General features: G+C 39.1%; 2 protein-coding genes across 3 annotated transcripts in view; one reads left to right on the top strand and one right to left on the bottom strand.

Annotated features, from left to right (window-relative positions):
* Window positions 1-1,564: 1,564 nt before the first annotated feature.
* LOC140249921 (nephrocan-like) lies at window positions 1,565-16,555 on the bottom strand. Its single transcript, XM_072332198.1, has 4 exons — window positions 16,353-16,555; window positions 8,832-8,976; window positions 4,164-5,065; window positions 1,565-2,012 (listed from the first exon to the last, which is right to left on the bottom strand). The coding sequence occupies exons 1-4, from the start codon at window positions 16,553-16,555 to the stop codon at window positions 1,565-1,567; spliced, it is 1,698 nt and encodes a 565-aa protein (XP_072188299.1).
* The window catches only part of GOPC (golgi associated PDZ and coiled-coil motif containing), a 26,052-nt gene continuing 16,810 nt past the window's right edge, over window positions 16,555-25,796 (top strand). Inside the window, exon 1 of one of the 2 annotated variants that reach the window (XM_072333419.1) lies at window positions 16,555-17,006. In XM_072333419.1, the coding sequence (XP_072189520.1) occupies window positions 16,710-17,006 (297 nt within the window). In that variant the 5' untranslated portion in view covers window positions 16,555-16,709. The remainder of the gene's footprint in view (window positions 17,007-25,796) is intronic. The other variant, XM_072333418.1, reaches the window with a different exon arrangement.

Here is a 25,796-nt window from a genome sequence, read left to right as displayed (position 1 = left end):
AGCTTTTCTTATTGGCGGTGCCCTTCGCAGACCAACAAAAACAACACTCCAACTGCTAGGAAGCTTGTGCTGTTCCGTAAGCATCCAAATCTTTATCTACCAACGACAGTAGCTGATGACATGTTCAAAAGTCAAAATGTGAAGAAAAAACTAACGTGAGCCTCTTTAACTTACGTTGCTTAGTGTGTTAAGAAGCTCAAGTGTCAGTAGATTCTGCAGAGGTGCCGTGGCCCCATGGCTGCACTCTGACAAAACAGGCGCTACGGATGTGAGTGATTGTTCAGTTACGGAATGCCAACAGGAGATAAAGAATAATAGAAACTGTTTGCTTTGAAAAGTAATTTGCTGGTGTGCTTACTCCTCATTTATCACCCAAGATTTATGAACTGTCAGGAAGCCCTTTAGATTACTGTTTGTAATTCACTGGTTGTAGTGGTCTGGCTATTCCAATTCTGTTTAATTTTCGAGCACTTTGGGAACTGCCTGATAAAATTTGCACATATATCAGATTTGATGTGCACACCACACAGTCCTTTTGTGTTGCGAAAGTCTAGAGTGATCTCACCAGTGAAAGGGGCACCTGTGGTGTGTACTTCCATGTGAACCCAAAGGTATACATACACACAGCAGCTTGAGTGAATGGTGATCAGTTCATTGACTGGCTACCAAAATAAATTACTGTGATAACTGTGGCTCATTGGGCCTTATCCTAGTTCTAAGCAAAGGTACAAAATGGTTTCCTGAGAATGTCCCTTCTTTTGTTTACGATATTAATCTTGGAACAAATCGACCCCCAGCCTTTTCATTCACTAATTAACATTTGAACAACCATTAAATCTCATTAACCAAGACACTGATTCTTCTGTTTGTTGTATTTGCTATGATGAAGATGAGTCCTCTGTGTTTTGCCTGAAGCTCAGTTGATTTAGTTTTGTATCGTTTCAAATTGCCTAAAATAAAGAGGCAAATTCCTTCCTTCCTTCCTTCCTTCCTTCCTTCCTTCCTTCCTTCCTTCCTTCCTTCCTTCCTTCCTTCCTTCCTTCCTTCCTTCCTTCCTTCCTTCCTTCCTTCCTTCCTTCCTTCCTTCCTTCCTTCCTTCCTTCCTTCCTTCCTTCCTTCCTTCCTTCCTTCCTTCCTTCCTTCCTTCCTTCCTTCCTTCCTTCCTTCCTTCTCCCTCCCTCCCTCCCTCCCTCCCTCCCTCCCTCCCTCCCTCTCATGCAACTATAAAAATGGTTTACTATTAAGAAGTCCATACAGAGTTACAGAGTGCTTTCCTAAAAGATAGTAATTTTATTCTTATTTACCTCAAGCTACATAGTACTAATGGCAAAGAAAAACAGCTGGTTTTTTTGTTGTTTTTTTTTTTTGTTTTTTTAGTTTTTTTTACAAATTTCAGATTATAATGGCATCCTTATTATAGCTCTCCTGTCACCACCTATTGTTTATAGTATGAATTAAAGAGGAAAATTTAATGGCAACCCAGCAAGTTGGTGGTCAGTAGGGATACTTGTGGTGGTGGGCAGCTCTAGACAGCTTTAACATTCATGATAGATTAACCACGGTGTCAGTCTAGTTCATAATCATAGTAATCATCATCTGTATTTACTGCAACACTGGAGGCCTCATTGGGTTTCATCTTCTTTCTGTCTTCCTTGCCTTTTTCTGTCAAAGATGCATTATCTTCACACTGCTGTAGAATCTTTTTGGAAGACATCCAACTTTCTCCTCGGCTTTCTGCTGGTGCTGCACACTGCCCTCCCCTGACATCCGTTCCCTTGGCCATCAACACTCCTCTGGTTCTCAGAAGGTCACAGGTGCAGTTCCAAGGGTTTCCATCTAAATAGAGATGCCGGAGACGAGGTAAATACTCTAAGACTTTGCGATCCAAAGCAGATATCTTGTTATTCCTTAAATTTAAAACTTGAAGCTGTTTCAAGTCCTTCAGTTCTTGTTCTCCAACATCTTCTATGTCATTTCCCTTTAGATCCAATCTAGCAAGGGTATCTGGCAGTCTGAATAAAAATAAAACAACACAGATCTGTTATATTCATTATACTGATTCTCTTTGTGCCCGGGCATATCGAACATATTAACTAAAACTATCAATGACAAAAATGTAGTCTTCTGGGGGAAAAGAAAATCTGGTTCATGTCCTTTTATTATCATTATTATTTGATGTTGTTGGAATAGTGTCTATGCACATTTGAATGTTTTTTTCCCAAATTACTGCAGTTCTGACCTATACTAGCCTGCTGTACTGTGTAAAAAGTTGCATATTCAGTTGAGTGCCAAGTAATGTGTTTTGCACTATTTCATGCCTATTTTTTGTTCTCTTGCTGCCAGCAGATTCAAAACTTACTAAACTTGAGAGTAGTCCATCTGATGATGTACTTCATACTTAAGAAATCAGCAACAAGGAGGATATAAATGCTTTTTATGGTCATTTGAATTACTACTTTAGAGAATTATAACTGAGTGTATTTAAAAGAATAAAAGAAGCCAATTTCTTGACATATGATACTAGATGATGGATATCGTTCTTGTTTTCATGCATTATAGTTTGTGTAATAAGACTATTATTTCAGAAGTCTAGCTTATTTATAACCTGTTTTTCTGCTCTTGTCAATCTCTTCCTGTATTCTGACCAGTTACTCTGCAAGGTTTTCTGGTGTTTCAGCTCTTCTCTATGAGACCAGAAAATACTTGGACTTGTGGTCTGCTATAGAAAATTTCATGTCATTATTCACCTTTTGGATACAATGAAAATAACCTTTCTTTTTCCCGATTCCCTCTGAACAAGTGCTAAGTCCCATTAATTGTGCCACATTAACTATATCCTTTAACCTGTGATACTGGTGACTGGTAGTTCTGTCAGTAGTAATGCTTTTATTGCTGTGAATCCGTGCAACTAATTGGTGATCAGCAGGTAGCTGTATGGACACACACAGGTAGATTAGGTACATGGATGCACACAAATTAAGTACGCACATTTTACTTCTCATTTCTTTCCTACTTTATGTTTACAGTCTCTTCTTGAAATTTGTGTTGAGTTAAAAATAAAAGACCCAGTTCCTCCCTAAAAACTGTACTTCTTACAGCCTAATAGAGAAATCCTTCCTGTTAATTCCCTTGACTACGAGGGTTGTAAAATAAGACGGATTAGGCAATATTAATGTAACTAGAAAGCATTAAGCATTCCTGTCAAGCCAGACTGAAATAAAATATTTATACACCACTAAATCACTTTCTGATTGTAAAGCTTCAACCAAACAGATTCAAATGCTAAAGGATCTCATGGTAAACGAATTGAAATTTTATTGTGTTATTTATTTGCACAGTTAAGCCTGTCAACAAGCCATGAAAACGGGGCTCAATAGTGCAGTTGTGTTAGAGAAGTTGATGTTAAGGGAATTACATAGTTATTTTTATGCCATCTTATTGCACAGCTTTTTGAAATAAGAAAGTTGCCATTTTATATCAGGCAAGTCTCCATTTGCTTTAATACACCACCTCTGATAATCACTGGGACCAACAACACTGTGAGCAAGGCATTAAGGAATAGAGTGAGCCCAATGGATGTTTCTTCTGTGTTTCTTTGGCTGAAATTTTGTTTATAGCCTGAAGCAGGAGACTTTTTCAGCAATCCAAGAACTTTATAATGCGTGAATTTAATGAAGATAGCAATTATAATATCCACTGAAAAACACAGTCTTTTAGACCAGACTCTTCTGAAATTTTAATATTTTAACAATAATAAACTATGTGATTGGCGGAAAATTCAGCTTTAAACATGCTATCTTTCTTTTTTATTGAATGCTTTATTAATTTTGTGTAATGGGAGAAGATAAATTTAAGGAGCAGTATAGCTTCTCTATAATCACTGTTATACTCTTCTAGCAGATTCCCCTTATTCATGTGTTAATTAAATAAAGCAGCCTTACTGGCAGAGAAAAATGGAAGGAGAAGGATCACTGGGGACCACAGATGTAATGAAAACAGCTAATCAGTGCTAATTAGTTCCAGATATGGCAGATGGTTTATGGTGTGGGTAGATCTCCACTATGACTAGGTCTGAAAGCAGTTTATTTTTTTTCACTTTGGCCCTCATAATCTAAGGGTGGAAAGATGATGTCTGTAAATCAGCTGTCCTCAGAATCACTTGCCTCAGTGGGATAGAAATAAGGAGATTCTGTTCCAGCGCTAGGTTAGAAAGCTGCGCACACTGCTGAAGAGCTCCTGCCTCAAACATGCTGACAGCATTGTTGTCAAGAAATAAGTGTTTCAGGTCCTGTAGTCCTTGGAATTCTTGCGCTGTCACCCTCTGAATCAGGTTATTGCTGCAGTCAAGCTTCTGCAGTCTGCCCGGCAGCCTGAGAGGCAGAGCCTGGAGCTGGTTCTTAGAGAGCTCCAGTGTTGTTAAGTTTGGAAGGAGATGGGCACCGTCTACTGATGTCAACTGATTTTCTGAAAGGAAGATCTCAGACAAGTTTTCTAGATGTTTCATGTCTTGAAGTTGTACTGTTTTGAGTTGGTTTTTCTCTAATTTTAGTGACAGCAAGGACTTAGGTAGGTCAAGGGGCACTTTTGTCAGAAAGTTTCCACTTAAACTGAGAAACTGTAGACTTTCCAAAGATGCAAAGAAGCTGGCTGGGAGAGAGTTTAGTTTATTGTCGGCCATGCTCAGATATTTCAGCCTTGGAAGCTTCAGTGGTGCAGACACAAATTCCATGTTGTTGCCATCCAGAATGAGACTCTGTAAATTGCATAGGGAATAAAATGCACTCGAAGGAAGAGTTGCAATCAAGTTGTTCCTGATATCAAGAACTCTTAGTTTTACCAAACCTTCAAAATCAGTCGCATGCAAAGTGTTGATGGAATTATCGGCGAGTTTTAAAATTTCAAGGCCAGATGGGAGAAAGATGGGTATTTGCTTTAGCTGATTTTTGTAGAGTTCCAGGGACTTCAAGGTGCTCAGAGCTTTGAAAGTGTTGTTTTCTATTGATTCTGTGCCACTGCATGACAGGACTAGCTCTTCAAGGGCCGACATTCTTTTGAAGTCATTAATCTTAAAGAGATAAAAGATAAAAATAATTCATGTGACAGTATGCAGCATTTATGAGTCACCTCACAGAGTACTTGTTCTGGATGCTCTGACCATTGCTACTGTATGTTCTTATAGAAAAGAAACTAAGAGAAATAGTGCAGTTACAAAAGAAGTGTCACTATAGGCAACATCAGTTTGCCCATATTTACATATATTTCTAGAATTGTGTTAAGTTCATATTGTCATAGAGACACAGAGTGGCCTAGGTTGAAAAGGACCACAATGATCATAAAGTTTCAAACCCCCTGCTATGTGCAGTTGCCAAGCCCTAGACCAGGCTGCCCAGAGTTGTATCTCTTTAGCTTCTCTGCAGACTCCTCATTTTAATTTCTGTTAAAATTAGAGGAAATGCAGCTGTGAAAGATAAATAAAACTTCGTTTTTCTTCAATATTCTCAATTGTCTTTCATTCCATCTTGTGAAGTCATTTCTGAACGCTGCAATGTTTGACGTAGTTAGTAGAAAAGTATAGATACTAAACCTCTATTGATTCAGGTTTCTCCATCAGTTATACTTGATTTCAATTAGGGAATTTGCTTCCACTGGGGAGAAAAAAAGTCTCATCATTAAATACAAAAGCTGGCCATTGTCTGCTTTTCTATAATTGCAGATTAGAGATACATATATGTTTATCAATTTTCTAACTACCAACTGTAGAATTGTATGTCCAGTCTTTGTCTTTATTAGGCTGCCAGTCTTGCAATGGTTCATCATGAGAAGCCCCACGGAACTGAACTGGACTGCACAAAGGCAGAAAGGAATAGTCACGTGTAATGAAACAGTACTAAAGAAATTACAATAAATGTAAGTATTTATAAATTAAACACATTTTCCCCTGTAAGTTCAAAAGGAGTATTTCCTGTTTTCCCTCAGTTGAGTGCTGTATATCACTAAGAGCTTAATTTTCATCTCAGAAAGTGGCAGAGAGTTACATGAAGGTCCATGTACAGACATCTATTCTGTGTTGAAGAATGTTAGGCTTCTTAACGTGAAATGCTGTCATTTCCATTTCCTACCTCATTGGTAGGCTTTATCAGGCTTTGGGAACTGGGATTTGTTTTGTGCAGTTTCTTAAAACAGCCCCTTACTGTGCGGGTCAAAGAAGCAATTCTCTTTTAACAGATAAAATGCATGTATTAATATAGCTAGAAATAAACTAAATGTTAAAGAGTAAGCTAAATGTGAGAGTAAAAAGTTTAAGGTTGCTCATCAAAGGAAGGATGTGGAAATTGTTGAAAAAAGATATTAAAAGCAGCCTAGTTTTGTTACTGCTAACTCTGTTTGTAACAACCCCTAGTTGGTAAAAATACCAAAAGCAAAAAACCCAACTAGTCTTTTAATGGTGTCAAGAAAAAGTGCAAAACTGATGTGGATAAAACAGATCTGCTTCTTTCTTCAAAACATACTGTATTTAGCATATAAACTTCTTTTCAATTTCTTCACTGTTTTAATGTTAACCATTGTAAAGTCCAGAAGTGGTTAGTTCTTGATTTGAGAGAATGTTTGTGTATTCTTCTGAGGCTATTAATTGCCAAATATGTGAATAATTACATATAAAAGACTGATGGAAGTCAGCTGTGAAAAGTCTAGGCTTAGATTCAACTTCTTTTTTAAAATGTTGTTCTTTTCCTAAGAGCTGCAAATGAAGCAATTAAAAAGAAAGGGAAAACAAAAACAAAACAATCAAACACACACAAAACTCAAAGGGGAAACAAACAAAGAACTGTAGAGTTCTCTTAGCGCTTTCAGATATGTAGTTTACAAGCAGAAATCCAAACCTGTTCCTATAAACACTATTATGTAAGCCAATAGGATTGTTCAGCTGTGTTAAGTTACATATTTACAATGCCAGGAAATCAAAGGTGTGATTTGTCAGAGACTGAAAAAATCTATTTACAAACCCCATTTAATCTTAAGTAAAGAATTTACATAATTACAGGCAAATAACATAAAAGGACTTATTTCCTTTCAGAGTGAAGCTGATAGTAGAAGTAAGACATACTGATTGTTCAGTTAAATTAATGTATAAAGTGAAAAACTCTTTCCTTAGATGGTTTTACACACTGTTTGCTTGCCCTGAACTCTCACAAAATATTTATTCTATTGCTCTATCCTCTTATAACCATGAATGCTTTATAACAAATACCTGCCTTTTTCTCTAGCCAAAACTTAAGGCTTCTTTACTGGTATAGAATCATAGAGTTACCAAGGTTGGAAAAGGTCTCCAGCATCATCTAGTCCAACCTACCACCAATATTTCCTCACTAAGTCATGTCACTTAGTACAACATCTTAATGTTTCTTGAGCACCTCCAGGGATGGTGACTCCACAGCCTTCCTGGGCAGCCTGTTCCAGTGCTTGACCACTTGTTCAGGGAAGAAACTCTCCTATTCAACTGAAACCTCTCCTGGTGCAACTTGAAGCCATTCCTTCTTATCCTATCACTAGTTACACAGGAGAAAAGGCTGATCTCCACCTCACCACAACCTCCTTTCTGGTAGCTGCAGAGTGTAGGGTCTCCTCTAAGCTTCCTCCAGACTAAACAATCCCAGTTCCCCCTAAGACTTGTTCTCCAGTCACCTCACAAGCTTCATTCCACTTCTCTGGCAATACTTAGTAATAGCTGACAGGCATGAACAAATAGCCTAGGAAAGGAAACGTAGTTCATTTTGATTGTTTAAAAAGACAATACTTTTCTGCAGAAGATCTGTTTCCTCATAAGAATTCATTAAAGAGTTCATTAGTTTAACACATTGCACATAGCACATTGAAATAACTATATCATGTGAATAGACTTTGATTCTTGTATGGTATGTGAACTACAATAAGAAAATCATGGGTAACAGTAACAGCTAAAAGAGGACTGAACTCTTCCACTGATTTAAACTGCAAAATGATTCAGGCTGTTTCTCAATGGGCAAGAGGTATCCCAGCTGTTGCCTTAACCCATTTTGTTCAGTCCTGAGAACAAAGATGCAGTTAAGGATGTCTTCTTTGTAAGAGAACAAGTATACTACTATTCCCTTGTATTGACCTATATAGTCATATTTATTACATTAAGTTTTTTTAGGATGGAAAACAGAAAAGTATTGCTTGCACATCCAGTGCAACTTGCACTGATAATGACTTTAATGATGTGATTCAGAGATGTCTCAGTTAGAGAAGAACCATTCTTTTTATGGCTCTAGGTGGATGACAATATTAGGAAGGCCTAGTATTGCTTTTATCATCTCACACTGCCTTGATCTGTAAGAATGAATGATCAAGCCTTAATTACTAACTCCTACTGTTATTTCTAATTGCAGTTTTATCTGAAACCTGCAACTCAGGAGGGGCAAAAGAAATTCAGTTTCATTCTAGCTATGTAACACCCTTTTGTTTGCTATGGAAAAGAATTGCATTGTATCAAAAGCAGCAAAAGCTTTCAAGAAGTTAAAAAGTAACTCTTTAAGTCAGTGGTTATTTGTTCCTATAAAAACAAGTTAACATTTGTCTCCTTATGTCAGTTACTGTTTTTTTTTGAGTTGTGTATGAAAAACAGCATGGGTATATATTTACATTACGTATATTTCACAGGTGATTAAAACCAAAAACAGATCTAACAGCAGTTTTACCAGCTTTTAAAACCTGGAGTAAGATTCTCCTTTCCCTCATAAATCCACCACCTGGGAAATATGACTTTTGGATACAGCACATCATATATGGTATTTCTACTGTATTTTTCCTACCTGGAGTTGCTTAATTTTGCTGTGGCTGATGTAGAGCCTCCTAGTAGTGAAAGGAATCTCTCTGGGGATCTCTGTAGCTCTGTAGCATTGCACATACTGGGCAGGGTCACAGCTGCATCTTCTTGGGCAAATGGCACTCAGACCACTGCAAGAAGAAAACAAAAAAGCTAAGAAGTAGAATAAATGCATCTTCCAAAACAGGAGGTCTGAAATTGTCTCAGCAACATATAGTGCGAATTAAGCAGCAAAGTCCTTTTTATACCATGAAATCTGATAAAAGGATATTACGACTGTGTATTTTATCCCAGTGAAAAAACAGCAAAAACAATACTGCAATTTGCCTGGGTTAAAATGTTGGCAGGCATTACAAAGAGTGAGAAACTAAAACAGTGATAAGGTGTCTTTACATTTGCAGGTATGTGAAATTAGTGTTATTTATTACCTGACATTTAATCTGCAAACATCCACATTATCTGCACTTTCCTAGTTTTGTTAAATGTGCCACCACAGAATTAGCAGAGAAAAGATAAAGAGCTGTTTTATAGCGGGGCTGTAAAACCTTTGTATCTTCTGTGACCCAGCATTAGAAACTGTAAAAAATAACTACAACCAACACAGGAGCTTTTTCACTCCTCTCCATGCATTTGTTTAGACCAAAAAATAACCCCCAAACCAACCAAATAGAAAAACCCAGGCAGTTATTATTTTAAAACTAAAACATTCTATTCCTATTACTTTCTGAATCTCTGCTGTACAGCTGAGTGCTGTTGGTTGGTATACATTTTGGAAAGACTGCTTGAAAAATCTAAGTTACCTGCAATGTGTCATTCATAGAAATCAAAGTTTAATTATTATTGGATTCGAAGATCCCAAATGTGAAACACTTGAAAGCATTTAGTGTAAATCAGGGAGTGGGCAATCAACAAGACAAAATTCATGCACCTCATGGCAGAAAATTGAGGTTCCCCTCCTGTTTTTTTTCTCCACCATGAGTGCATTTTTATGTATCCATTAGCTGTGTCAGCCAGAGATGTAAAGCTTTGAAAAGCTACATTTTGACATGTGACACTATTAGGAATCTCCAGTGCATTTTTGTTTCTTCTTCTTATTCAGTGATTTGTAACATACAAAAGAGGACACTTAGGAAACTCTTCCCTGTCATCACAGTGCTTTGTATTGTTACCAGTTTCCTTCTATCCTCTCCATATTTTCAGAAGTAGCTAATCCTATTCCTTGAGTTCAGAGTAAGGCTGGTTATTTTTCCAACCAAAAATGGTGTTGTTGATTTGACAAATGGGTAACTGAACTGGGGATGATGTTCAATAGGAATGCCCATTGCAGTTGGTTTTATTATGGACAATTGCCATATTCCCTACCAGATATCTTTCTGTCTCCTTTATGCTTTATACTGCAAGTACAGAACTTAACTCAGACTCTGCAAAACTAAGCAGCAAGAGCAGAAAACCCATTCCTAAAGCAGCCTGTTGAATTGGTGTGTTTAACTGTCTGTGGAGAAAGATCTTGCCTGATTTACACCATCTTGGTCAGCTGCAAAAGAATAAGTGGGTGAGCAGGATTTGCACTGGTGTTTTAAAGCAAGTATTTTAACATATCTCAATGTGTTTATTAGCTGTTTTTATTCTAGAAGAGACAAACTACCCAGACAGAAGTGTAAAACCTTTCTGCATTCTGATAACTACTTGTGGTATATTTTAGTATGCCCTGGAACAGACTTTGCTCCTGTTTTGTCAGTTGACTTGAGTGTAAGTACTGAGGTCACTGAGACAGTGATGTTCAGTCTTACAGAGGTATTTGTGTTCCTCAGGAACATCATCAAAAAGTGATCCAGATCAAACCCTGCCCTTTACAGTTTAGAGATCTAGAGTACTGCAGGATCAATCTGAAAACGCCTTTAAATGAGAACCGTATATTGTATCCTTCCCTGTTCTGAAAATTTCGAGTAACTCAATCGATTTGCAGCTGTAGTTACAAGGTAGCACCACAGGACGGTGCCATACTGTCGGTTTTTCACAGTTCTGGTCTTCAAAATAACTGAAGGAGCCTTCATTGTTTTACTACTCATAGATATGTGATATTAACAACGATCTAAACAGGAATATTAATATGGAAATTTTTGAAATAGGTCTGATTTGAGCAGGGAGGTATTTTAAAGTGAGAGCTATGAAAGATGATCCTATTCCATTTGCTTTGTGCACGTGCTGACACAAGTCCAGCAGAGCCAATGCCTTTGATTCTGCACAAAATTGTGTAATGTGTTTTTTTTATTGACTCTGAGTAACCTGCATGTAAGAGAACTGATGAGGAGGCACAAGATAGCATGAATGAAAGCCATATGAACTATGTGAACTATGCAGAAACATAACCAACCAACCAGTCCGGGGTCTGTGATAAGGAAAAAGCATGGCTGGCTCAGTGGGTTGCACAGCTTTCTTGGGGTACGGTAAAAAAATAAATCACTTGAGGTCATTTCCCATCAGATTTTGATGCAAATTCCCCACACCTTTCTATAGGAATTCCTGTGCAGAGCTGAGTTAATGGAATTTAGAAGATCTTTCGCTATTGCTGCTTGACTTTTAGATCTGAAGGGGCGCTTGTGTGATTTTAAAGTTCTGTTGGTGGTGGATTTTTCTTTTCAAACATATCAGTCTAATAAAAATAATACTATCGTTTTTGAACAAGCCTTTCCTCATGCAGGATTTCAGGTTCCACAGTATTGATGTTTGGGCCCTTTCTTTCTTCATCAGATGTTTGACAGAAGCACATATTTTTTTGTTTAGAGATAATTTTTGCATATTTATCCTAAGATTACCTTTAGAATATCATAGAGAAACAAGTCAACACTAAAAGCAGAAGGATGAATTTTGAAAACCCTGTTCATTTAAGTGTTCAGAAATCTCTGAGTGAAGACAGCTCATAAAAGTTCCTTTGTAAAGTGCGTGGTTGTACAAACTACATAAAGAAATACGTAGCCTTAGCACTGAAGACATTGGGAAGCAAAGCTCATTCAGTCAGCGTCTTCCTTGTCTTTGGAAAGAAGACACTGCAGGAAAAGACTGGATTGAGAGCTGCAGAAAGCATGGGTTGCAGCTGGGTCACTGAGGGATGGCGTACACAAGTAGTTTGGCAACTGGGAGCTGCTAAGTGGTGGCGTATGCTTGAAAGAATCCTTGGCATATTTAGCTGCCATATGCTATCAACTGCCTGCTACAGAGTATGTGTGAATTTACAAGTATTTCTGGAGGTTTTTAACTTGGATTTAGAATAGTTTTTCATAGGGACAGCAAATGTTGTTTGTCTGCCACAAAGATTACCTCCAATCAAACTCTTCTCTCTGGAGTGGATAAACCTGCTAAGGAAAATAATCATAGCATTGTTCTTAAAAACATTGTGTTTCCCTTAATCACCTGTTGAATTTATTTCAACCACTTTTCTGTTACGTTTCTTAAGCAAAGAGCCTCAGAACATTACACTGAATTAAGAATGTCAATCAGACACGTTCCAGGTAATTTAATTATATCTAACAAATATGAAGATTATAAATCTATCAGCACCAATTTTGTGTTTTATTCATACAAAATATAACTGCAAGTAGAGTTTCACAAAGACAATCAGGGGCTTGTCTGAAAATGATGTCTCAGTCTTCTCTGTAAGCCAAAAACCTTGTGGAAATACTTATTATCTGCTTTCACAGCATGTGGAGAACATACTTTCTAACTCCAGGCAAGTTCATCTTCATACACTAGGAACAGCTGCTGAATGTCTTGAAGCAGATTTTTCCTCCACGAAATGAGTAGGTAGCTGGCTACACAGAGGAGATGAAAGTGATAGCCCCTTTTGAATTTCTCACATTTCACCTGTCTGTGGCAACTGTGCATTCCTGAGGAACTTGCAGGGTAAAGCGTATTGAAAAGAAACAAAACTCTGTTAAACAAGAATCCACATATCAAAGAGTTTTAGACCCCACCAGTTTTATGATGGTGCTGAGGAATGCCATCTAAGATGCGATGTAACCGAGGCAGACACCTGGAAGAGATCAGTTTAGATAATGTCACCCACATGAACAAAAGCACAGGATGGTATGATTAAAGCTTTTTAGATGTGATTGTTCTTGCCAATAATGACTGAAAAAAATCAAGTCAGTCCCAAAAGGAATGAAGAGGATAAAGAGGGCAGATAAAATGGTTGAATATATTCTCAACCTAGAATTTGGACACTCCAGTCTTTTGTATAGATCTTTGATTACCTTATTTGATACTGCCTAAAAAGAAAGTGACAGGGATGGATGGTGCCACCAATACTGTGACCACAGATTTTCTTTTCCAGTGGCTTTGCTCATACAAAACTGACTCAGATCAGTAGTTAACAATTGTAATCTGCAAGGACTGTTGAGAGGCCTGAAAGAGTACAGGCTCTTCCAGTTCCCGTGGGTATCTTTAATCAGTAAGAAATGTCTTCTAGTAACTGCTCACCAAAAAGGACCAGAACAGAGCTGAAATTGTATAAAAATTGTCTGCCGTTGAAACTGTGAGGCATGGAGGAGTCTGAAACAGCAGTTTCCCAAATTATACCCACCATGTGCACGAAAAAATGGTTTCATTCTGCCAAGCTATAAAAGCCATTATATATATATATACATATAAACTTCCTCCTCTCCAGTGTACTTTCAGAAAGCATGTTCCAGTCATCTACAACTCCATTTTAGGACATGAAATTCTTGCTTTATCGTCTCAAAATTTCTCCCATACTTTGATACTGCAAAGCATTCTGCATTTCCCCTTTGCTTCCTTTGCCTGTGGCTGCACACCCAGCCAATCAAACCACTCAACCACACAAAAGATGGCCTTGACATGTGCACAGCTGGGCAGCTGCAATTACAGAGGTTCACCGGTGAGCTGACCCTCATGTGCAAACACACGTCTTTATGTTGTAAATTTTTTGCTAAGGGGATAGGTCTAACTAAGGGTTTGTAGAGTATCTCACACAACCTTTTCCCAGTCATGGCATGGGTACTGGGGATCAAATATGCAGCAAGGAAGATGTTTGCAAGAGTATATATATATTTTTCCCTTTTGATTAGGGTATTATATTGTTCTGTTTTGTATGAAGTTGCATCCTCCCCACAATTCAGGTCATTTACTCTTTTTGCACAAAGTAATTTTTCAGGTAGTTAATTAGGTACTTTAGTGATCAGTCAAAATAAATAGGTTTAAATTTATAAAATACTGTGTGTACTCAAAGGTACCTAACTATAAAGTAGCACAGATGCTTCATATTCTCTAGACAATAACGATAGATATCATGTGCATAAATTATATGTAAAGAAAATAGGAGTGGTCAAATGAGCAGACTAGGAAACCGTCAGTGAAGTTCTTCTGATGTTAAAAGCAGTCAATTAACTTATCTTTTTCCTGAGATCATTTTCTGCAACTATTTGTTACTTAGAGGTGTTCCTTGGGCGTAGCAGCACTGTGTCCATGCATCACAGATTCCGCTAGATCAGTTTACTCAAACTACCTCTGTTTTTTAAATATGCTTCAACTATCTGTTGATGTTATCAGGATGGAATACACTACAGCTTACTTCCAATCACTTTATGCTAATTGAAGACCAAAACTACTAAGCTTTCTTAGGTTTGATTGTACACTGACTGCACTGCTTACTTACTTCTCTGGGTGCTTTTGGCAGGCATTTCAAGGGTAACTGGAGTTGGTCAGATTTTTCTAGGGCTTTAGATAGTTGTGAGATAATTAAACTGTTCTTGTGTATACCATTATGCCAGTGATATCTGCTCCTAATTTCAATGCGTAGTTGAAATTACTCAACTTATAACTAATTATTTTAATTAATTAATAATAATTATTAACTTTTTCACCTAGTATTTCTGGTAAGAAATATGAATAGTTCCTAATGATAACTATGTCTACTATGATTTCATGTCACGACTGTGGATGTTCTTAATAATATATAGTATTTCTCATTTTTACATAGTCCAGCAAGTATTAGACAGGTATTATTGTGCAGTCAGGCTTCTAAAGAAACCGGATTTGAGAGGCTAATCTTTGAGTGGAAGAAGCAGAGACAAACCCTTGTTTGAACTGTGAAATGCAAGAACTTAGAAAACAAAGCGGGCGTTGATGAGGGATGAAAGTTTAATTAATGACCACAAAACTCTGATACCACTGTAGATAAAGACAATTTAAGATACGACCAACACCTAAGCTGAAGGGAAAGGACTCTCTTTAAAAAACAAACAAACAAAAAAAGCCAACAAAAATGTATGTAATTAATTAGTAAAGACAGGCTTACATAAATTACATCAAATACAACGTTTTAAGGTAATATTTGTTATAGGTATGGTATGTAGTAACTATGGGACATTTCTTTCTCAAGATAAGCAGCTGGCATTTAAATACATGATTGAGATACATTAGCAAGAAATAAGTTAGACTACTGTTCCCTTAGAAAAAAAAGAAAAAAAAAAAAAATGAATGCAATTCTATATGTGTTTCAGTGGTGTAATAGCTACCTGAATAAAAATCAAAGTAAGCAAATAAAACTGGTAATCCTGAAGCAATTTTATTGTTTAACAGAACGACTTTAAACGATAATGTTAGTTTAGCTTTTGATACTGAAAATACTTGGATTCCCCATCAGACCTTGTTGGTATAATAGCTGTGGAGAACAAACATTAGAATGAAGCTTGAACAATTGCTCTGCTAAACTTGGCACATTTAGAAGCATTTGTACAACTGTCTAAAGTTTAGACACTTTTACCCTTTGCTCAGACGCTATCAGAATACCCCACTTTACTGAGCCAGATTTCTTTCTATGGGCCAGTATAAAATATTTGAAGCTTTTGTATCCATTGTGGAAGGCCTTAACAGTAAAACCAGCCCTATTATGTTTCTAGTTTGTCACTACCTGCTTCGAATTACAGTGCAGACAATCTGAGCAGTAAAGGGCAAAAGAACGGGTTTGTAATAACGATCTGTAAGATTCTTGTCAAGTCAGTGATATCAGATCCCAGAGGAAACACGAAACTGCTGCTAGTGGTGGAGTTTGCTTTTACCCTTCTCTCCTGAAAACACAAACTGATAGAAGCGCAATTCTTTCCTGCTTTAACAGCTCCCTCTGTATTCCAGGTGAGTGGTCTGACCATTGGGCTGTAAATTGTCTCACTGTATCCCAGTTAATTATTTATGTGAAGCAGAGCTATGAGAGAAACTCGCTGCAGGACACCTTGCAGCCCAGAGGCAGGGCATGTAAGTGCCATCTTCTTGCTATTCGCTGCTGTTGGGGGTAGTGCCACTGCCGTACAATCTCTAGGGTCCTTTGCTCCCTGTGCTGTGCAGGCACAGGAGTTTCTGGGTCTGTTGTAGGCAGGATTCAGACCCAAAATGAGTTTCTGACTGGTATAATGACATTTACCCGTGTATCTATAGGTGCACAGGCGTCTAGGACGGCCCTTTTTATGCAATACTTTCAAGTTTGCATCTTTGCCTCTTTCCAGAGCTTGAACAGTTACACAAAACCAGCCCCTCCTGACGGCGCATCGTATGACAACACCGCCGCCCCCTGCCGGCACCGGCCGGGAGCGCAGCGGCCGCGATCGCGGTCTCGGAGCTCAGCCGTTGCTGCCTGGGAGCCGCCTGGAGTTGTGGCAGGCAGCGCCAGCCGCCCCCGAGGCCGCCTGTCAGCGGCATCGCGCGTGCGCGCGGACACATTCCGCTCGCCTGGCTGCGTGGCCGCGCCGGGAGAGCCGGGACCGCCGCGAGGGCGCAGGGGACGGCCGAGGCGGGTGGGAGCGGGAGCCGGGCCCTGTGCGAGGCGAGGCCGGGCCAGGCGGTGGCCAGCGGGATGTCGGCGGCGGGCGGCGTTGGCTCCTGCGGGCCGGCCGGCGCGGCCTGCGGCGGAGGGGTGGGCGGCGCGGCCTCGGCGCCGGGCGGCGGAGTGTCCATGTTCCGCTGGCTGGAGGTGCTGGAAAAGGAGTTCGACAAGGCCTTCGTGGACGTGGACCTGCTGCTGGGCGAGATCGACCCCGACCAAGCCGACATCACCTATGAGGGGCGGCAGAAGATGACCAGCCTGAGCTCCTGCTTCGCGCAGCTCTGCCACAAGGCGCAGACCGTGTCTCAGATCAATCACAAACTGGAGGTGAGGGCGCGGCGGCGGGTTGCTGAGGGGCCGGCGGGGTTGGGGCTGTCCGGCCCCGGCAGGGTGAGGCCTGCTGTGGGCAGCAACCGGACTGCTCGGCCCGCAGGCCCGGAGCTGCAGGACAGCGGCTGTCCCCCGCGAGCGGCCCAGCAGATCCCTTTGGGTTATGTTGTTATGGAGTTGCTCGTGTTGACAAAAAGTTGTCTTTGGTGATGAAAGGAGCATCTTGAGCAGCATATGCCACTGGCTGGCCTTGTATTTGCATTATGTCTCTAGGAAGTTTGGTAATCCTTACCAAATTGGACATAGACATCAAGAATCTTCAAGCTTACAGGCAGCAGTTAGAATGTTATTCCTGTCTGCAAGTGAATGGAACAGTAAAATGGACTGGGGATAGGCCTGACAGGCCTTCTTGTCCCTTCTTCATACTCCTAGCAGATCAGATAGCCCCTTGCTGAACTCACTTGAACTCATAACAGAGATCTCACAATCTGTGTGGAGACTGTTACTGCTGAAAAGTTTTCTTCATATCTAAATGAGCATTTCAGCAAGGGGGGGAAAGAAGCGTCTGCTGGAGCCGAGTTGGCTGGTGTTGATGTTACTCAAGAGGTAGGGCTGTGGAGTCCTGTGGTTTATGCAATAGTTGGAGCACTCTGGAAGGAGAATCTGGGGAATTTTACACTTTTTCATAGCTGCAGTCCAACTTGAGGCTTCTTTCTGCAGTGTGTTTGGATGCCATTTGGCCTGTCCTTAAAGAGCGTGGACATTAGATGCCTTCTTGTCTTTCTGTGACAAGACTAGTCTTTGTGCTGCAGGACTGCTGAGAAGTCTCCATTCAGTTATCTTTTCCCTAGGCTAGAAATTGTTAGCTTCTTCAGTATCTCTTGTAGACCACGCTTTTTAGATTTGTGTTGTTTGTTCCAGTAGCTCTGAAGTGAATGGGAATAAGGAGAGCTGCTTAGAAGCCATGTAGGTAAGTGCATTGCAAGAGCTTTAGTGGACAGGTCAGAGGTGTCGGTTCTTTTAGTCCTTTGTATTTCACTTATTGCAATGGAGGAATGGAAGAATCTTCTGACAGTAACCTTCTCTTCTGAATAGTTTCCTTGCAGTAGGAAATGAAGTCAGTAAACTGGCTTTGGTTTTAATCTGATCTCTTCCTGGTATGAAAACCTTGTTATGCAAAATTCTGGTAAAGCTTAACAGAGATTCAGCTTATGTCAAATAAGTACCTCACTAAGGAAGTTTTGCTTATTGCAGTCTTTATTTCACTACAGTTCTCACTAGTGATGTTTACAGTATTCTTTGTATTTATGTTGCTATAGACTTGAATACACTTCTAAATGCAACTGAATACACAGTTTGCGTGCATGCTGTCAAGCTATACAGGACGCTTAATTGTATAGGTGTAGTAAAATAAGATTTATGAGTTTATGGTAGACAATCAGCATTTATTGCACGGGGCTGGTGGGTGTTGTGTACAGACTTGTAAAAGAGATGAGTTTTCAGATCAGCTTAAGGGAGTGAAATAATGCTTGGTGAATATTTCTCTGAGAAGTTGTTTCATGCTTAAATATTTGGAAAGGAAATTATAAAACTTAGATCCTGAAAGATCATAGATTGCTCTGAAAGTAAAACCTCCTATTTATTTCTATGGAAACTAGCACAGAAACAAAGAGCACAATGAGACTTCTTAATAGAGCAGATTTTCAGCTACAAAACAGTATTTTTCAGTGCATTCATCACCATCAGCTGCACATTTTTTGCCAGGGATTAACAAGAGCCTGCATGCCACACCTTGTACAAATGTACACCAGCAGAGGTGCCGTGCTGTTGCTGCTGCTGAAATGCACCGCCCACCACCTCACTATGCTCACATCCACTTCTTGGTCTCCATCAGTGTTCAGTAAGTGTCAATGAATGTCAGTGGTTACCATTTTTCTGTATGGAGGAATTCAGTTCCACACTTTTGCTTCATCTGCACTTCTGTGTCAGACACCGTTCTATCAGTCTGCCCCTCTGCTGCCATCTGTCACAAAGAGACAAAATGTGGTGGGAAGATTCAACCTTTACTGCCATACCACCAACATCTGCCTCTGATGTCATTGGCCAACATAATAAAGTAGGTGACATTACTTTTGAAGCAACTCTTATATTTTGGTATTGCATTAAAATCACCCATGGCTTGGACACCTATATAATGACAGTCTGTACTTTAATCTTGAATGAGTTGAAGAGCAAAGGAGCACAGTTCATAGTTTTAATGATACAACTATTAGTGTGTTTAAGAGTGAGAACTAATTGATACTAAAAATCTAGAGCCAGTGAACAAAATAACATTTTATTTTGTGAAATACTTTTCTTTCTGATCATAGCGTTAGGTTTCACACCTGTGTCCATATAGGAAGTTTTATCCAAAATAGACCTTTAGAAAGCTATAGTATTGTCTTAATAGTTGTTAATGGTAGGATCTCATGATTATTAGTCATAAATTGGAAGTGAAAACTGCCATTTAAAATCTCTGAAAGACGGAGCTGCTCTGTTGAGAATGAATGTTATCTTTTTGTGTAGTCAGAATTCTTTGTGTCCAAAATGAAGGACACAGTTCCATATTTTGAATAAACTCAATAACATTAATACTGAAACATAGGATGTGATCAGTGAATTCACTCTTTTTTTAGTGGTACTAATTATGGTATATCATGGTATGGTATATCATGACATTTTAAATTGCAGTTCTTTCTTTAGCAGCTTGAAGTTACAATATTCTAGCGCTTGAGCACTTTTATTGCCGTCTTCCAGTACCTGAAAGGTTCTTACAGTGAGAGTGGGGCAGGTCTCTTCTCTCTACTGACTTGTGACAGGACGAGGGGAAATGGCCTCAAGTTGCGCCAGGGCAAGTTTAGGTTGGATATTAGAAAGAACTTCTTTACAGAAAGGGTGGTTAGGTACTGGAATGGGCTCCCCAAGGAGGTGGTTGAATTGCCATCCCTGGATGTGTTTAAGAGCCGTTTGGATGTGGTACTCAGGGATATGATTTAGCAGAGGTTTGTTGTTGTGGTATTGTTTTGTGGTTGTTTTTTAAGAGATAGGCTACTGGTTAGGCTGCGGTTGGACTTGATGATCTTCAAGGTCTTTTCCAACCTGAGTAATTCTATGATTCTATGATTTGATGTCATAAATGACGTTATTTATGTAAATACAAACAAATTAATGACAGGAGTTAGGAATATTGTTCTACTGATCATGGGTTTTATTTCCTTCAGAAGAATTGTCTGCCCTTGTCACAGTTGTACAAACAAGAAAAGAGAAGCACAGTTCAGAATGTGCCTTATGTGTTCTGGAGTTGATGTAATTACTTTTAAGACACATGTTAGTTGGTTTTGGTGGATAGAAGCTCCTGCTGTAGCAGTTTCATGGAAGAGTGTTTTGCCACTTTTGAATATGCTTTTGGTGTATCCATATGGCCAGAGATGGATTTAGGTAAAGTGTTGTCTAATGGACATTTCAGAACAGTGAGAAAAGTGTTTGAGGACAATGCTAGTTTCTGTGGAGGAAGGGATATGCAATCACTTGAGATGTTAGTTACCTTCAGAAGAAGCCTGAAGGTATGCAGATGCACAGCGGATGTATGCAGGTAAATTTCCTCTGGCTCTGGAGTGACGAAGGGCTGTAATTATACTAATAACATGTATGATCCTAAATTAAGCTAAAAGGAAGGAGGATTTGTTTTCATATTTTTCCTCCTGGTCATAGTGGGACAGATTTGAACAGACGACTAAATTGTAAGGTGTTGAAAGCCATTGTCTTTTTCTGAGATAAACTTGACTTGACTGATGTAGAATACAGGGTGCTAAACAAGTGCAGGAATGTATCATAATGGAGGACAGTGAAGGCCTCAGGCTGTTAGAACAAAAGGAGATGACAGCCATTTTAAAAGAGATTTTCCTTGGGCTCTGTCTCTCAGCATTACAATCAGCAGTTCTAGGCTAACAGTCACTGTGTGAGATACCAGATTTCTAATTGAGAGGAAGTTCATAGGATTTACTTGCCTTGTTTTGATATTATTGGAGCTGAAAAAAGTTACACGACGCTGACTGACACTGTTTAAATGTTCATTTCAAACAAATAAAAGTTAAGTGGAAGTAGTAGTTTAACGTGCTGGTGAAAACTGAGCTTGACTCTGCCACTTTGACTGCCAGCCTAAGTCAGTAACTTTAAATGAACAAACTGCAATGGAATGTCTGGTAGAGCACACCCTGCGTCTTGGCAGTTGGGTTAAGCCAACTGCAGGCTAGAGTTTAGGAAAGCGTTTAAGCAAACGTTTAAGAGGTTATTTGCCTATGTAGTTTTGTTACTGTCGAACTGGAAAACAGTTAATAGTTTTAGAAGAACGAGTTCCTTTAAGTTGAATTTTTATTTCTTTACTAACTTGTGCTGTATCAGCTAAAGGATGTGTAGCATGTGTGGGTAACGGGAAGATTCCTATTTAAAAAGTAAAGAAAGCAACTCGATACCCAAAAAAGCCAATTGTAGGTGGCTTTATACGTATGGTGTTTTTTCACATAATTTGAGTCCATCTTACAGAGTGTGCTGCAGAACTGCATTATTGATTAGGAGCACTTTTAAACCAAGATCAGACCATACACTTTATCATGAAGGTCCTTTGGTTTGTTTTTAATCCCCTCTCTTCTTTGGCTTACAATGTGAAGTGCACCTATGTACAACCATGATATTTCTTAGCTCCGTGACAATGTGCCTTTAACACTGGGAACACAGTTCTAGTGAGTTAGTAAGAAGATGAAGTTAATTTATGTTTTCAAATGTGTTTAATTGTTCATCTTCTACTGAGGTGTCATTTCTTTTTTTTACACATCTGCCTCTGAATATTATGCACTTTTCAAATTGAGGACTGTTGGTACTGGATGGAATGTAGTCTATCTAGAATGAGACGTGATACAGCTCATTTTGTATCACAGTACACAACAGTGAGTTGGAAGGGACCTTAGAGATCGAGTCCAACTCCCGGGATTCGAGCCTTTCTGTGTAGCAGAGCAGCACTTCTACCACTTGTGCCACAGGGGGGATTTGAACCCGGGCCTCCGGTGTTGCAAGCAGCAATTCTACCGCTGCGCCACCGGGTATCCTAGGATTAGATTAGTTTGCAGATGTTCAGGCAGTGACGGTGCAGTATTTGCCTTTTTAAAGGGATGATGCATTTAATTCACATTTTTCTGTATCAGAAGTCATGGAATTGTATACGACTAGCTCAGCTTAATTTCAGTCAGTATGTAATAGAAATGCTAAACTGTATTTTCTTTTTCTCTCCTGTATTACTAGTTCCAAATTTTAAGCAATAGGGATACAGTAACTTAGTTTGTAACTCTTGGTTTTGTGTGATGAATTATACCATGTACTTTGTTTGACCCCTAAAATAGTGACGGTGACCACCACTATGACTTCTAAAAACTCAATTCTGTATTCCTCATTAACAGTTAGAAGCATGGGCAACCTGGAGGCATATTTATGAGGCATTCAGAAGTTTGATGCCGGCAGCAATGTATTACCAGTGATTACAAAACAGTTGTGATTTGTGCACCTGTAAGTACAAGCAGAATGATACAGTGATATAAAAAAAAGACCTGGCAAAGTGCACATGCTTAACATCAAGGAAAGGAGGAGTGGTGGAATTAGCCCTGTCCTTTGGGGAGCTGTAGCCTAAGTGTGGTTCAGTGATGAAGTGATACAGATGGGATGCTGGACAGTTTTTTTCCCCAGCAATTAGAGACGCATAATACTTTGCTTGATACTTCATATCTTTGGCTGATGCCGCAGTCCAGCAGTTCCCAAGAAAACTCATTAATATGAGTTGGCCACACATTTCCTAAGTGTGTTCCTCATTCCTGCTGCTGCCAAACCTCCATCATATGTGTGTCTGCATCTGTGTTAGTTTGGGCGTTGAGCTGCAGTGGTTGCATCTGTCAGCTCTTGAAAAGTTGTTTTCTGTCCCACAGTTGCGTAATATTATGGGAATGCTCAGTAATAATGATATCACTGTTTGTAAAATATCATTTATTTTTTTAGCTTATTTTTGCCCTTTAGCAACATTTTTTTCTTAAAAAAAAGAAAAAAAGAAAGAAAAATGCCCGCTAACTATGTGAGTGTTATTTCTTGATATTCGTGTTGCTTTTTTTGTGTGTATACTGAAGCAGAATGCAAAGAGTGGGTGCAGTGTTTGCTTCATGATCCTGATCAGGAGCGAACGTTTAAAGACATAAATGCATTTGTTGGTAAACTTTCTGGAGTCTGCTATAAACCAAATGAGCACACACTGCTGAAGAGATAAAAGTACCTCATAGGCTTTATCTGTCTGTGAATTTTGGTTTGTTCCCACAGCAAGATCCACCAACAGGGACCTTTCTCGTAATCTTAACTGTTGTAAAAGTTGCACACACAAGGTGCTTTGTTAGTAGCAATCAGTGGAACTGGTGAAATCTCACTTCCGACTCATTTGTCAGGAAAGCTGGTTGGTTTTTTTTGTTTCTTTTTCTAATGCAAATATTGAGCACCCTCCGAAGTCACTAAGAGCATTTAATTTGGTCATCCCTGCTTCTCTCCTGTGGTGTTTCCACGCCATGGCATTCTTTGCCTTTCTGTCCATGCGTGGTTTGGTTGGTAGGCTGAAGCAGAGTTAGGTAGTGCGGTTTCCAGCTTGTATGTGCCTTTACCCCTGTAATGAGCTTGTCTGAAACTCAAAGAGCAATTCAACTCAAATCAGCAGGAAAGGAAGGTGAAATGGAGAGATGCAGTCATACAGATAAAATGGTTGCAGTAAGCTGCCTTGGAGCTAAGGCAGAAATAATCCTGAGTTTTGTCTTACTTTTTGCTAGGCCTTTTGATTAAAGGCAAATTTAAAAAAACCTTGAAAGAATATTTGTTATAATAAAGATATATAATGAGTGCTTGGCTTATGGCTTTTACTCACTGCCTGTATTACTGCAGTAGAAGTTTTTTTAATGTTTTTTTCCTTTGCTGGAAATCAGTGTTTTCTAATGTGTCTGTAATGCCTCATCATTTGAACAATACTTAAAAGGTTCTTAATGTAAGCTAGAAATTGAGATACCGAAATGTGTGTCATTACAAGCCTCAAAAATCACTTGCTACGCTTTAATATAGAGATAATTCACTTTTTTCTGTTGTTTCTCTTGATTGTGGTGAGTAATGCCATTGCTCTGCACAAATAACATTCAGACCTGTAAGCTCGATTTCCAATTCAGCTGTGCTCTGGTTTGAGTTTCTGTGTCTGGGCTGTGGCCAAGACTTAAATTATTTTTTCATATCTATTAAATCAAATGCAACTGTTACTTATTCTGTAAAGGATATTAGAGTGATAGCTCAGAAACTGAAAGACGTTTTCCCAAACTAAAACCATTACTTGATTTCTTCTGTCAGCTCCCTGCTTGCCCCCCTCTGCAACGGCTTTCCCTTTCAGAAGTGAGAGGCAGATTGCTTCTTGTTGACGTAAGGCATTAATTGCCACCATCCCACTATCCACAGCTCTGTAATTCTGGGCCTCCTCCCTCTGAGGCTTTGGATCTAGGATCCCATGATACTGCCATCTTCTGATTCCTCATTCAGGCAATGCTGATGGTGAAAAATGGTAACTTGTGGTTTTAGCATGCCATCTGTCTGCTTCCTGTTGTGCCCTTCTATACACAAATGGTTCTGTACTTCCTTTTCATGTTACATTTATTCACTGTTTCCTTCTTATATTTACCTAGCATCTTGTCCAGGGCAAAGTCCACGTTTTTATTCTTACATGTTCAGAAGTTTGAATTGCTCTTTGAATATAGTTCTGAGATCTTACAGAAATATAATGCTGAGTTAATTATTCTAACACTTTGTTTTTTAAAAAATACAAATATATATATATATATTTTCTGACCAACATACGAAGAAATTACAAAGTATGATATGAAATAATGAGACCTTATGATATTTATCTCACTTTAAAGAGTGTCCTCTCCCTCCTAATGAAAAACGCCAGGTAAGACGTAAACAACTCCATGACTGTGAATGCAGGCAATCCCTGCATTTAAAATGAGCATTTATATTGACAGCAACATATAGGACCATAACTTGTAACTACTTGAAGACTCTTTGACTGCAGATTTAGTTTATCTTATATGGCTAGCTTTGTTGCAGCTCTCTGGTTTGAAGCTGTGGTAATGTTAACATTTAGAGGTAGAGCCGTATTTGCTTTCCCAGTGTCAGTCTAGAAACGTTTTAACAACATCAATTATTCTGTTATAATATCTGTATAATACAGATAGAAAATGAGCAGCAAAGTAATTTTTAGAACTCACCAGACGTGTTTTAGTGATAATCCTAAATTATAGATTGAGGGTTTCTATATAAATGTGATGTAGCTGCAGCTTCTCATGGTATTTTGGGTGTGTAAAATGACTGTAACCATACTTTAATTTAGTTCTGCTGGGTTTACGTGTCAAGTAAAGTAAATATTTGAAAGTTGAAAGGAATGTCCATCTGTTCAGAAGCCTTTTTCCCCCGTTTCCTCTTCTGACTGAATCAACAAGTTAGTGTTAAAGGATGTAAGGATGTTAAACAGACACCCCTCCCTTCAGCCTCTATCCATGACTATTTACGAATGAAAGTTTCTGTTCTCTGTTTGCTGTTCAGTGACTTCTCCTGAATGCTTGTAACCATGAAGCTAAAGGGTCTCCTGTGGGTGAGTGTTACTTTTGCCACCGGCTGGCTTCTCAGCAAGTGCTA

This window comes from Excalfactoria chinensis, chromosome 3 (genome assembly GCF_039878825.1).
Source record: "Excalfactoria chinensis isolate bCotChi1 chromosome 3, bCotChi1.hap2, whole genome shotgun sequence".
NCBI lineage: Eukaryota > Metazoa > Chordata > Aves > Galliformes > Phasianidae > Excalfactoria > Excalfactoria chinensis.
Note: the sequence above shows the minus strand (reverse complement) of the source record. Positions and strands in the feature narration are given on the sequence as shown.

Excerpts from the sequence above, each read along its gene's own strand:
- LOC140249921 (XM_072332198.1), bottom strand. The coding sequence starts at position 16,555 with ATGCCGCTGACAGGCGGCCTCGGGGGCGGCTGGCGCTGCCTGCCACAA. Across the intron at positions 8,977-16,352 it reads TGTTCAAGCTCTGGAAAGAG|TGGTCTGAGTGCCATTTGCC; the intron begins GCAAAGATGCAA and ends TTCTTCTTGCAG. Across the intron at positions 2,013-4,163 it reads CTTATTTCTATCCCACTGAG|ACTGCCAGATACCCTTGCTA; the intron begins GCAAGTGATTCT and ends ATTTTTATTCAG.